The sequence below is a fragment of the Aplidium turbinatum genome, chromosome 11 (genome assembly GCF_918807975.1).
Source record: "Aplidium turbinatum chromosome 11, kaAplTurb1.1, whole genome shotgun sequence".
In the NCBI taxonomy this organism is placed as follows: Eukaryota; Metazoa; Chordata; class Ascidiacea; order Aplousobranchia; family Polyclinidae; genus Aplidium; species Aplidium turbinatum.
The window spans coordinates 11,943,933-11,958,648 of record NC_137482.1 but is presented as its reverse complement, the minus strand read 5'-3'; the positions used below and the strand labels follow the sequence as shown (position 1 = coordinate 11,958,648).

The following is a 14,716-nucleotide window of genomic DNA, read 5'->3' as shown; positions in this document are numbered from 1 at the left end:
TTGAATATTATGTGAATTCACAAAGGGCTCTCCAGACGCTATCGTCTGAGAGTCCTCAACGTTTGGAAGCCCCCGTCGTCTCCTTTATAGTATCATCTCTAGATAAAGAACAAGACTTCGAGCTACAAGAAGTCGTAGTAGTCAACAAAATCCCTGTTGATCCGCAACTGAGCTCAAAGCCGAAAACACTGCAAGCATATCAATATTTGCAAGGTATTGATTTGCCTGCAGTCGAAAATTGCTCAGTAATGTTATTGATTGGCAATAACTATGCAGTAACCCATCGATGTCTTGAAAGCAGATTTTCGCCACGTCCGAACGAAAGTCCAGATGCTATCCGCACTCCACTAGGTTGGCTTCTTCGTGGCTCACACTTCAAAGATGCCCCTTGTCCAAAGGAAAATAGCACAAGCCTTCTTGTTAGAGGCGCTAAGTGGCCCGTAGACACCGAAGACATCCAGGACTTAATCATAACCGACAAAGAAAAAACGATTTCACCTTCAGTCGACACAGATTTATTTGACATGGAAAGCCTGATGAAGTTCTTGCAATCTCATAGAGAGCTACTAGAATTTGGTTTTAAATTCTCACGTGAGGACCCAATTGCCTACGACATGATGTGCAGGCGGTTAACCCGCTCTGATGTCGAGAGCCTGCATGTTCGACTCCAGCCACCCGCACTTGCTGTTGTTTCTCTGGGCAAGAAACTTAACGATAATTGCCTCTACCTAGTGATCGATTTCGAGTAATGGGTAGTACCAAATTTAAGTCATAAGTAGAGTAGACAACCGGAAACTGACATTGCCGTCGGCTGCAGCGTGGGTCAGGTGTATGTCGGAAGGCGTACACCGATGCATAGCGCTCAAGTCCGCTTTCCCGCAATGCAGGATAAAGATAAACAAACAAACAAACAAACAAACACTATCAGCTGCCACTTTATGGCTCAATGACTGTGCTACGCTTCCTGACAGCCGCGAGATGGCGCAAAAGCGCCTGAAAGGCTTAAAGAAACGTCTGCTTGCAGACAACTCTCTTTTAGAAATATACGTCGCTCGAATGGAGTCAAATCTAGAGAAAGGCTACACCGAAGAAGTACCAGAAGACGACATCAACAACACTAACCGAAAATGGTACATACCGCATCACCCAGTTATCAACCCAAAAAAGCCAGACAAGGTACGTGTGGTATTTGATTGCGCTGCTATCTCTCACAATCGATGCTTAAACGATTACCTCATGTCCGGCCCCGACCTAAACAATTCTTTGGTCGGTGTATTAATGCGATTTCGCAAGGGCCGAATTGCAATAGTCTCTGACATTGAAGCAATGTTTCACCAAGTAAAAGTTTCACCACGTGATCGCGATGCATTGCGTTTCGATGTCCTGCGTTTCGATGTTTCGATGCATTTCGTTTCGAGTCCAAATCGATAAAGAACCAGCTGCCTGGAGAAGGACCAAAGCAACGCGTCCTGGGCATGGAATGGGACGTACAAACCGACGAATTTCGATTCAACGTAGAGCCGTCTACAAAACCGTTGACTAAAAGACAAGTGCTGTCAGTTACAAATGCATTGTTTGACCCATTGGGATTAGTAGCCCCAGTAGTTCTTGAAGCTAGACTCATATACAGTGAACTTTGTCTAGCAAAGGTAGGGTGGGACGACCCTGCCGAACCAAACACTCTAAAAAGGTGGAGATCATGGGAAAACACTTTAGAACGTCTAAAAGAGATTACTATACCTCGCTGCTACAAGCTGAAGTCCACCACTGCGACCCCGGAAGTTCAACTTCACTTCTTCTCCGACACTTCAACATTAGCTAGGGGATCTGTGTGCTATCTACGTTCAATATTACCTGATTCAACCGTTCTTTGCAGTCTTGTTACAGGAAAATCCTTTCTACCCGGCGCTGGAAGACACACGATCCCGCGCCTAGAACTAGAAGCTGCCTTGGACACCGTCAATCTGGCTCGGACCGTTAAACAAGAGCTCGAGCTAAGTGATTGTCCATGCATTTTTTGGACAGATTCCATGATTGTCCTGCAAAGCTTGTACGCTGATACGAAACGTTTTCCAACCTTCACTCGCAATCGCCTGCAGAAAATTCTAGGTCATACCAAAGTGTACGACTGGCATCACGTACCAACGGCCCTCAACCCAGCAGATCAGGCATCTCGAGGTATGACGGCTGAAGCTCTACTGCAATCTGGTCAATGGCTAAATGGGCCAGACTTTTTAAAGAAACCGCCAACCGAATGGCCTCAACAACCCGTTAAGCCACAACAACACGACGATATCTACTTCAAGTTTCAACCTGAACGGCGCCAGAAGGTAACTTCGTTCACTATTGGTACAAATAACAAATCTTCAACAGGAACTGATGTACTTATCTCCCACTTTTCGTCACTGCATCACCTAAAGCTTGCTACAGCATGGTTACTACGAGTCAAGGCTTACCTGCTTGCTCGAATACGTGGCGACGAAATCACTTCAAACCTCACCCAAAATCCGATTCAAGTGTCTGAACTCCAGTTCGCTGAAAACGAGTTGGTGCGTTACGAACAACGCCAAGCCTTTCCGGCATGGTTCTTGTCACTGCCAAAAGGACAACGAACAAAACAATCAAAGACTCAACTCGGGCCGATGGAGAAGTTAAACCCAATCCTGGACGGTAACACCCTTCGAATCGGAGGTAGACTTGACAAAGCAAACTTACCTTACGAAACGAAACATCCAGCCATCCTTGCTCCGGGTCGACACCTAACGGATTTGATCATCGACTATTTCCACGCTGAAAAAGCGAAGCACTTTGGTGCATCTCACACAATCAACCTGCTGGGTCATAAATATTGGATTCTGAATGGAAAAGTTGCTGTTTGAAAAATACTGAACAGGTGTTTACGCTGTCGACGTAGAACCGCAAAGCCAGAAATGCAATTTATGGCTGAACTTCCAGAAGCACGACTTCAAATTTCAGAGCCTCCATTTCGCAACAGTACTGGCGTTGACTACTTTGGACCAATAGTCGTCCGCCAAAGGAGAAGTGACGTGAAAAGATACGGCTGCCTGTTTACTTGCTTAACCACTAGAGCCACACATCTAGAGTTGGCGCCAGATTTAACTACCAACTCATTCATGAACGCTTTGCGACGATTCATTGCTCGCCGTGGACCAATTCCAAGATCTTTTCCGACAACGGAAGTAACTTCGTCGGTTGCCACAGAACGCTGAAAAGAGAACTTCAAAATTGGAACAAAAAACAAATTCACGATTATCTTCGACAGGAAGGAGTCGAATGGGAATTTAACCCACCCCTAGCAAGCCATATGGGGGGTGGATGGGAAAGAATGATAAGGACCGTCCGACAAGTAGCCTACTTCTAAATATTTTACCAAAGCGCCCATTAGATTTTGGTTTGGTTTGGTTTTGAATCTTTATCCTCGGACTGACAAAGCCTTGATAGGTTATTCCTGGTACTTGTTCGCATACTTGTAGAGGCACTTGACGCAGGGCCGGTTACCGAGATTGGCAGAGTGAAGTTTTCCGATTGTTGAAGTCTTGTTGCCGAGAAATTATTCCATTCACTAGGTGCCGCTGAATGGAGAGCAGTCCTGAAATGCGTTGCTCAAACGCACACCCCGAGAGTCGAACCAGCCGACACTCTTCACACTCTCTTGCTTGAAGTTGAGGACATCGTAAACTCCAGGCCACTAACTGAAGTTAAACTCAGCGCAGATGAAGATCTACCCCTGACACCTAATCACTTGTTAAAATTAAATACCAACCCCAGTTTGCCCCCGCCATATTCAACCGAAAAGGACCGCTTGCATAGTGACCGATATCGGGCTGTGCAGTATCTCGCCGACTGTTTCTGGAGAAGATGGGTACAGGAATACCCCCGATCGATAATTTCTCGACCAAAATGGCGTTCCAGGAATGCCAACATTAAAACGGGAGACATTGTATTGCTCTGGTTCTATTTTATAGTGAGTATTCAGGTAGTGTTGACGCAAGGAAAATTCCTCCTCTTCAACTGTGCATATCCTTGGCGACAGTTAGTTTAGTTGTTTTCTTTCCGAACAAGTAAGGAATCAATTGACTGACAAAAGCAGAGGTTTTCTCAACTTGTGCACAACTCTCTGTGCTCCGCGGGTAACATTCAATCAATTCAATTACAATCCTCCGAAACAAAATCACCCAGTAGGCTACGGTTGTCTACTTTTGAAAGAATTTATTCAAACGACTTTTACTTTTAGCCCCTGCAGGACGCCACACCTTTTCAATCAAATCAATCTTCCGTTTTGCAAGAGACCATAGCTTTTAGTTTCCGGCCGTTCACAAAAGTAGCTGGCCGGGAGTTTCCAGGAATTAAAACTCAGGTGTGTGTCTGTAGGATGACAGCGAGAGAGAGATGCGAGAGAACGCTCTCCGAAGCGTTATCTTCCCCGTGGGTGTAAGCCATTCTCCCCGACAGACTCAAGATTGCCGTAAGGCAAAACCCCATTCCAAAAGGGCACTTCGTACCCGTCTTTCTGGTCAGTCCCAACTTTTTTAATTTTCTGGACTCGGCCTCATCAATCTGAATTTGGGCTACCAATTCTCTTCTCACAGGCACCACATCACCCCAGCCCTGGCCCCGCGTCCTTAGCTGGTAAACCAAACGCTTCCGAGGGCAAAGTCGCCCGCCCCCTCACGTCACACCTGGCATATGCGGGGTGCGATAGGCCGTTTATTCAAGGTCTTCATTTTATTTTTTGTCGGTGGTTAGGCCTACTGGTTACTCACGTTTCATCGCTGCTGATGCAAATAAAAGTTCAAACGAGGTAATAGTGCGATACTGATGAGCCCAGTCTGTGCGAGTATAAAAAAAGAGCCCAGCTTCATGGGCGAAATACCTGTATATATCTCTGTCAATTCTTGCTGCGCTAGCCGAGAAACACAATCGCCTTTTTTCCAAATTATATTTGAAATTTATGAAAGATTTTGGATCGTCTTGAAGGTTTTGACACTTGTGGGGAGTCAAGGCACGCACGGTTTAAAAAACAATTTACTTTTAGTCAACAACAATTCTTCATAGACAACAACACGTCGACAATTCGAAACTTTTAATTGCCGTGAAAGATTATAATTGGCGTCGACCAGTATTTTCAAAACATTAGTGGCAACACAAGCCGCAAAATTACTCCAAGTCATAGACATCTTATTATAACTAGACCGCGCATCGTCACTTCTCTCGTTTACGATTTTTGAAGAAAGCAGGTTCAGACGTCAGCCATTATTAGTGTACCTATTCCGCTCGTTTGCCAATGCTTTTGTAGGGACCCGTAATGAATTTTCATTGTTTTGAATTCAATTCAATTTATTTTTCCTTGTCAGAATGCAAAACAAATGATATTGTGAAAAAGAAATACAGGAACAAAACCAACAAAAGGAAAAGGTGGCAAAACTATTATGGTTTAAGACGTGCATGAACGGATCTAATATTGCGGTATATGAATCGATAAATATACAGTAGTTAAGCACGCCCACCAAACCTGATACTTTAAAACAAGTAGAAGTAGATGAATTAATTAGTTAAGAATCAGTCGCCTCCTCGTTCCTGAAACAACTGGAGCGCCAATTCTTAAAGCAATGAGAACACGACTGAACACAACTTAACTTTCTACAAAATGTAATTCTCCTATAATATTTGCGTTTCTTAAAAAACTCAGTTGTTGTGAACAAATAATTGACAAAACAAATAGTTTTCTATGCAACAACACAACCGCAGCTTTTACCAGGATTCTGTTCAATAGAGATTGATGGCTTTCGATTTTCTCCGTTGTAGCAAAACGTTGCATTATGACGTAAATTCGTGTGATTTCATCAACAATAACTTTTAAAGAAATAGCTTCAGTTTCAAGTTGCTGTGAAATAACAACTAATAAATATCTCCGCAATTCACCTAGTATGACGAAATCTTTATATGATTTCACCTTTGCTGTTCTACAATCGCAAACATATTGTTAGAATTTGTTAATTTATGCTGCCAAAATGTGCGCAAAGATAACGTTATGTGCAAGGTGCCGCTTTGAACTGAGTTCACACACTTTACCTGTTCAACCCAGCTTCTTATCATTTAAAGATAGAAGTGGACTTTTTAAACCTTCTTTCAGTGTTGTATATATTTGTGAAGAAACTGAATTATGCATTAAACGGTTACTAACTACCACAGCTGGGAGATTACCTCTTCATCCAGGCATTGTGGAAGCTATTGCGGTAGCTGTGCTTGGAAATATAAACCATTCCAAGATATTTACTAATCTCACGGATCTTGTGTTTGAATGCACCGTTACCGATAATCACATTTTTACGCTAGTCAAAACTGTGTCCAAATGTTATTTAAAAATTAGGTTTTACCACATTGGTAAGGAAACCTGCAAGCAAATACAAGGCAAATTGGTTCGTAAAACGCTTAACAAAACAGTGCTTTTCAAACACCAATAAACTACTTCCTTTCGACATCACATCAGTATTGGTGAATATTTAATTTGTTTTGATTTTGTTGAGCTATAGGCCTACGTTATAGCCGCTATAATATAGCGTATCATTTGCTTAGGTTTGATGTAATAAACTGTTTGTTGCTGTTTTTACAATAGGCTAATCATCAGCTCAGCTGTAACGCCAAATTGAATACGGTAAGAGTTCTGCTGAACTGCTGGAAATGATGCATTCAGTGTATCGTATACGTGCTCTCGCATCGCAGTGTTTTTGCTTTATATTATAGACTGTATGTATAATTCTGTGCAATTTAACACATGCTTTTATTCATTTCATAGATGAATAAAACCTCTATTACACCAAAGTTTTAAATTATAGTTAACAAGTTAGTTTTCTGCAGAAGCGCAACCAGCTCAGAAATGTTATCGTTAACAGCGCAGCTTTCACGCGAGTTTGAGACACTAACAATGGCCGCCGCCTTTTTTCAATTTCTTCAATCGAAATACGAGAAGCGCAGTCTAGTTATAATAAGATGTCTGTGCTCCAAGTACATCATTTTGTCATGCTTCATTTCTCCATTCTCCAATCTCCACAGGGCACAGACTCAACGCTTTGCTTCATGGGCTTTTGAGTTTTGATTTGAGTCTATTATTATCACTTACCTATTTTTTTTAGATTAAGGTAATTTATACAGCCCAAAGACAAACAAATATCAGAACTGATAAATTAGCTTATACATACTCTATAAAGAATGGCAATAGTGCCTAAGAAGTACCGTATCGTAATCAGTTGTTTGGTTTTTTGAGAAGGTGACATTAAAGATCGCATAAAAATATTTTCAAGATCAATAGTGACAGGAGTCCAGACGCGAATGAAGCTACTCATGTTTTTTGGCAATGTATTGAACAATTGTGTACTGTACCACACATAACTTGAGACTCACATGCACTGACATAACAAGGTATGGTACGGTAAGCTATTTAAACAGGCAGTGGCTATTTGACCGGCGCCGGTCTTTGAATCTGAAACACTATTTGACCGGTCATGACGTCACTATATAGGCATTTTTTTCTCTTTCAAAGCAAAAGATAAGAAGAGTGCCTATATAAGTTCTAAATTCAACACCTATGTTCAACTGATTCTGTGGCGCGTAGGATACGTATCGGCTGGTGCTCCAGAGGGAATGAGTTCGATACTACGCGGAAGCGTTCTTTTATTTTTAATTTTTAACTAAATTTTGACCCGAATTGACTCAATCGCTAGGCTGCTGCATTTTGTTGTGTGTTTGTTTGCGGAAACTCCGATAAGCGACTTCGGCTTTTTTTAATTTTTTTCTCTTGATTGTTTCCTAACCCTAACCCCTTTTAAAATGTTTGCGGAAACTGCGATCAGCAACTTCGGAACTGCAGAAAAACTGAAACTGCGATTAGCGACTTCGGCTTTGTTCTATTTTTTTCTCTCAATCTTTTCAGTTTGTTTGCCGATCAGCGACTTCGGCTATTTTTAATTTTTTCTTCTCGATCTTTTCCCAATCTTAAACCCTAACCCTTTTAAAATGTTTGCTGAAACTGCGATCAGGACTTCGGCAAACTCTTAGGATCATTACCGGAAATTTTAAAATGTTTGCGAAAAAACAGAAACTCCGATCAACGACTTCGGCTTTGTTCTATTTTTTTCTCTCGATCTTTTCAGTTTTTTTGTTTGCCGATCAGCGACTTCGGCTATTTTTAATTTTTTTTCTCGATCTTTTCCTACCATTTTAAAATGTTTGCTGAAACTGCGATCAGGACTTCGGCAAACTCTTAGGATCACTACCGGAAATTTTAAAATGTTTGCGAAAAAAACAAAACTCCGATCAGCGATTTCGGCTTTGTTCTATTTTTTTTTCTCTCGATCTTTTCAGTTTGTTTGTTTGCGAAAACTGCGATCAACGACTTTGGCTTTGTGCTATTTTTTTTCTCAATCTTTTCAGGGGGAAAATTTTTAAAATTTGCTGAAACTGCGATCAGCGACTTGGGCTTTTATTAATTTTTTCTCTCGATCTTTTCAGGGTACGAACTAGGTTGCACCCATGCTTAATCACTTCATCTTGATAATTCTTTGCCATTCGAGAACCAGTCTTCAAAATTAGCATATTTTTACTTCGACAAAAACGTTGCCGAGGCCAAACGGCAAAAGTTGAAATTGCCTCGGCAATTGCTGTGAACGTTTATTACAAAAAATTGTAGGCTACCACAACATGTAAAACGAAAAGCGAAAAATATAATAAAGTAGTCTATCAAGACAGCATTGTTTGATTTGTTGTGATGTAATAATATCAAAAGTAACAATAAAGCGAGCAACGCGATACGCACGCTGTTACGATAATTCATGTTAAATAACTCACGGGGGGGGGGGGAGTATGTTAATTTTGGGTTAATTCAACGTTAGAGTCAGCACAGATTGATTTAATTTTCCCGACCGGTTGTATTGCGTAACAACAATGCCCAATAAGAAATGACGACGTCATTTCTTAAGACGCAAAACTGCCTGTTCATGAACGCGCGATGTCACATGATCGGAAGCATTACTTTTCTTTTCTGCCGAAGTACCATTTATCCAATTTTGTACTACTTTTTTAACTGGGCCCCGTAGCTTTTCTAATTCCGATTTGTTTCCGTCATAAAATTCTTTACAAATTTTGCAAAATACTACACTAACTTTTCCTTCTGTCCCCTCTGTTTCATAACCTATAGCAAGTAAATTCTACTTTTTAACTGTATCTTCCTTTACCATGATTTATATTACAATTTGGGTAGAGAGGTAACTCTTTTAAACCATAAACAGACATAACTAAGCAACAACACTACATTTAACATTATAAAAACAAAAAACAACAAGCGAACGTTTTCGGCTAGTCATATAGCCCTTTTCAAGCCTATAAGAAAAATACATTATTGAAAGAAATGCTAAAGAATCATATAGTATTACAGCAAAAATATGGTCAAATCTAAACATTTGAGAAACTGCCTCGCTCACACAAAATGATAACTGAAAATTACACAGCGCAACGGGTCAAGTATTTCAGAGGTAAAAATAATTGATTGTTCAGACAAGGACTCAGGCAGATTACGCAAGAAAGACAGAAGCACAAGAGATAGTGGCACAAAACAAAGTAATGCGAAAAGCACAAGACGTGATAATTTAATCAAAAAACTGTTAAAAGGTAAGAAGCTCCGCAAGCAAATAATTGCCTGTTGAGCCCTGGGTTTAAAGATTCGATGATCAATGCCTCATGAATTTTGGTTTCGAATTCGGACAAACACTTGCGTACAATTTGAAAAGACTGCAATGACGGTTTATTATTTGAGCACGATTGGCAGTTTCTAATATGGTCTTTAATTGCACTGTTTTTATTAAAATTAGCCAAATTCAAATGCTCTCCCACTCTCGTCACCAAATGTCGCGTGGTCATACCAATGTATGACGATCTCGCATCATGCGAGCAAGTGAACTTATACACGACGTTAGAACATAAGCGGAAAGGAGTTTTGGACTTTAACTGAAAATAATAACCAGCTTTAAATGTTTTATAAACGGGAAAAATCTTAACGTTAAACTTCAATGCAATAAATCTGGACAAACTTGTGGCAAAACGTTTGGATTCCTTGCCAACAAACGGGATTGTTAGAAAGTTTTTGAAATCAGGCTCCTCAACTGGAGACGTAGTGGAAACCGAATTCAAAAACCCTCTAAGAACCTTATTAAAAAACCAAGTCGGATAATGATTAGCACCAAAGTATGAGCGTAATTTATTAATTTCATTATTGAAACAGTCATTGTTCGAGCAAATGTCTCGAGCTCGCGAGCTTCTTTAGCATTTCTTTCAATAATGTATTTTTCTTATAGGCTTGAAAAGGGCTATATGACTAGCCGAAAACGTTCGCTTGTTGTTTTTTGTTTTTATAATGTTAAATGTAGTGTTGTTGCTTAGTTATGTCTGTTTATGATTTATATTGGCAATGACACTGGTAAAGAACAAGCATTCAATGAAAGAATAACTTTTGCGTAACAATTAAGCCAGTATTTATAAGGTTGCAAACTTTTGTATAGTTCACATGAGCATTGTCAGCGCATAAAATTGCACCTGTTGTTGTTACGCAACCAGACATCTATCACAAACCGCAATAAACAAAGCTCACTCAAAAGGTTAACGCGTTAACCAATTACTTACATGTATTCGACGTCTGTTGATGTTGTGTGGTTCGTTGTGAAAGCGGCGCGATCGTTTCTGATACAGCTGGATGAGATAACGGAAGGCAAAGCGCAAAAAGGAGTAAATGCTTACAATAATTTGACGTCTACTGGCGTTGAATCAATGCAAATAGGGTGATATTTCTATAAAAGATTCAATTCTCCCAGCTGGGCACGTGTCTAAGCGGCGACGAAGTAGAAAGTAACCCAAATAAAAACATTAAGCAATAGTAAGATTGAATCAACCTCCTAGTCTGGTGTGGTCTGAGAAAATTAGGGTTATTTTTGTAATCTTGTGGTCCTTACAAGCGCTCGTGTGGCCTCAGCATTTTTATTGCCAAGGCTAATGTGCCATTCATGCATCTGCCTCGGCAATTGCCGAGGCTAATTTCGAAGACTGGAGAACTATAGCTACGGCTTAGAAGGCTTTTTAAAATTTCATCGAAATCACTCTGAAAGGCATTCATCAGACCAACGACGTGCGCTTGAAAAGTCAAAGCGCCGTGTAGCTGCTTACGCTGCGTAACTGATTAACCTCCACCGAACGAGGTCGTGTGGCTTCTTACGTCACTATGCTCTGGGCAATGGGCATGAGTCCAAAAACTTCTACACTAACGCCATTATTTTCTACTGTGCAAAGTTTCATTAGGCTTTTTATTGATTTTTTGCGAAGAATTCACCTTTGTTACGCTGATTTAATGTCATTAATCGTTAAAGCAACATAAAAATCGAAAGTTTTTCTTCTTGAATGGAAGCTAAGGGAAACAGTATTCACATTTTCTAGAGGCGCGATAGAATGCGCGCTGCGCGGGAAATTATATTCTCGCAACAATTGTTCGTGCTGTGCAATGACGATTTGTATCGCTAGCCTAGTTCTTATGTTACTCGGCGGAAAAATATGACCGATCCAAATGGTACTTCCCGCGGACATCACATGCTGTGATGGCGGACATGTCCGCCGTGAAATTTGAGGCTTGCTATATTTAATGTTTCATTTCTGCCTCAAAATAATATTCACAACACAAAATTTTGTAACACGGTAAGTAATTAGCCTACATCATCATAACATAGCAAGATGCTCTTCCGTGCTATTGTTTTTTGTATACCGGACACTTGTATCAATGTATCATTACTTAATGATGAGCTGATAGATAAGCATTAATTGCTATATCTTATCTTAAAACTTAAACAAAAAAAATTGGCCTTTCAGCAATAAAAGTGCCCTTTTTTCATAATCCTGCCTCCCCAGTCAAAAACCGTTCCGGGGCCCCTGGACATGGTGTGGTTTCACCAATGAAACTTTCTTTTTTGATGCTTTGACTCTAAAACAGACCACAAGCGATGTAATATTTATTGTACTATTTATTGCCACACCCTCGACATGAGGATTAATTTATGGCCTGCATAATCAAAATTGGTTGATGATGATGATTGATGCTATTATGTGGCTTATTGTTATTGTACCACCTCTAGTGTCCAGTTACACTGTTAGCATTGGGCATACTAGCAATCATTTATTGATGCATACCAGTATTCACTGGCGTCGACTTACGGGGAGGCGTGGCCACCCCGTAACCTCTGTGGTGGGGTGGTAGCCACCCCGTTTAGGTTACATTACTTACTGCAAATAAATGTAATTTGAACGGACGTTTAAATCTTTTTTTGATCATTGGTTTTTGCTTCAAGTCAGCGTTAAGCAAGAGGTGAACCAATACAATATTGCAAAGAAAATGATTGTTTTTGTCACAAGCATGATACTCGCGTAATTATCAAGCAAGCCACGTGAAGATTACGCAACACATGGCTACGAGTTTTTTCCTTGTTGTTGCGATCGTTTTATTTGTTACTTGTCATAAGTCATTGTTACATTTGTTAGGTTTACAATGGGATTTATTTATCAATAAAATACGATCTTTCCATTGCCTCCCTCAAAAATCTTTTTTTAAATTTTTTAAATTGGTTGTTAAGTGTCAGAGCAGCAACGTAATAATAAAATTCACGACATACCTCCTGTGCTTTGTTTTAAAGTTGCTTTGTAAATTATTGAGCTACAAATCAGGTGTGAAAAGACTGCATCTACGAAACACGCTTAGTAAAAATCAAATAAAACATGCAGTTTGACAGTTTTTAGGTTGCCATATTGTGCTATCCGCCACCCCGTGCAAAAATAAAAGTCGGCACCTATGCCAGTATTACTTTAGTTTGATAACAAATTTTTAGTAATGATTTTGTGTGTGTCATGCTTTTTCCACCTCACACTGATATGGCATAGCTGTTTTGCATGCGTATCACTGCTGACTTAAATACTGTTATAGTTTTATTAGTTTATTTACTGAATATATGTGATTAAAAAATGAATACGCAGTACTTATTAAGCGCTCTGCTTTACAACATCTCGTATGTTGATTATCATTGACCTCAATGATCTAAAAATTGTAGAGAAAACAACTTTAACGTTGAAGCATGTGTTTGGGGTTCAGTCACTCAATCCCATCACATTTTGTTAACTCCTTGAACTGATAAACTGTGCAAATTGTACACAAAACAGAGGATATTTGTATTTTTCCATATAAAGATGGTGAATAAAAAACTCCTTTTTGTAGGCTATGTGACATTATGCAAGGATAAATTTTATCTGCTTACTGAGAAAATGCAAAATGTATTATCATGATTACCGGTAATTGATTAACTTGTTTCATTTGTAATTGGAAGTGACTGGATAGTGGATAAGGTTAACATGAATAAGTGAAAAGAATTTTGTCGAAAGTGCTTATATGAATTGTTCACACGTTGTAATTCATGTTGAAAGTGGATAAAGTTAATCTTACAGTTATGGATAAATACATACTTTCTTTGTTAAACCGTCTAATTTTTTTTATCAAAGTAACTACTTGGTTAACTAGAATTAAGGTCCACAATTTTTAAGCTCAGACATGTAGGCAACTGCCAGGTAGGCACCCACAGTATGATTCCTTAATATGTAGGAGCTACCTCATTGTGTGTTGCAGGTTTCAACACTATACCAAGCAAAATGTGTTTTACTGGTTGCTTGATCTTTGCAACAGCACAATATATTTTATTAATGCATATTGCATATTCACTATGCCTTACTCAGTGCCGTGGGTTATTATTTAACTGATTTATTTCTAACTTATTGTCACAAATTTTGCAAGAGATGGCTTTGTAGATGAAAAAAACATCAGTGCCTGACTATTTAAATACAGCTAAGAACGCACCTAGCATGTTCATTTTGTTTGAACACGTACTTGCTTCTACCCCTAATGGATAGGGTTCGTGTAGAGATCAAGTGTGAGACAAACGCCCTCTTAATCTTGATATAACCACATCTCCACAGGACGGGTCTGCTACTATTCGGTGAGTTCCTAACCCCTAGCTCTAAAACGGCAATGATAATTAGGCCACGGTACCCAATAATTTAAAAAAAAAATGAAAAAATCACCAAATAGGGATCGGACTCACCGAAACGGGCCATTCTGCCACAGGACATACCTATGCATCCTGAGTAGAAGTTGAAGCTTTACAAGTGTAACATTGTTTGAGTCAAACTATATGGGACTTTCCTTGCATAGAAAGCCTCCATTTCAACAATCAACATTGGCCATTAACTTGTCATTGTTTTTTTAAATTGCAACTTATTCATCAGTACATTTTACTCATCACATCTTTTTGTATATATGTCGTGTTTTTTGTTGTTTAATAATCTACAATTTTTATGTGGAGCATTGACCTCCCCACCAAACAGAATACAAATCATAGTTTTGGTTTGGACATAAGTGTTATCATACATATAATATACTGACTGGTATATGTATAACCACAAAACACCCAGTAAAATACACTTTACTTGGAATAGTGCCAAAACCACTTGGCAGCACAGTGTGGCAGAACCTAAATAACTCATCATCACAGTGTTTGTACCTGCTTGTCAGGTGCCAAAGTATGTGAACCTAAATGTTGAGCCTTAAATTCATCTCCATTTATTT

At 39.6% G+C, this 14,716-nt stretch overlaps 1 protein-coding gene across 1 annotated transcript; it reads left to right on the top strand.

Annotated features, from left to right (window-relative positions):
* The first annotated feature begins 248 nt into the window (after positions 1 to 248).
* On the top strand, positions 249 to 2,879 carry LOC145780211 (uncharacterized). Its single transcript, XM_082591915.1, has 3 exons — positions 249 to 628; positions 972 to 1,176; positions 1,434 to 2,879. The coding sequence occupies exons 1-3, from the start codon at positions 249 to 251 to the stop codon at positions 2,877 to 2,879; spliced, it is 2,031 nt and encodes a 676-aa protein (XP_082448041.1).
* The last annotated feature ends 11,837 nt before the right edge of the window (positions 2,880 to 14,716 follow it).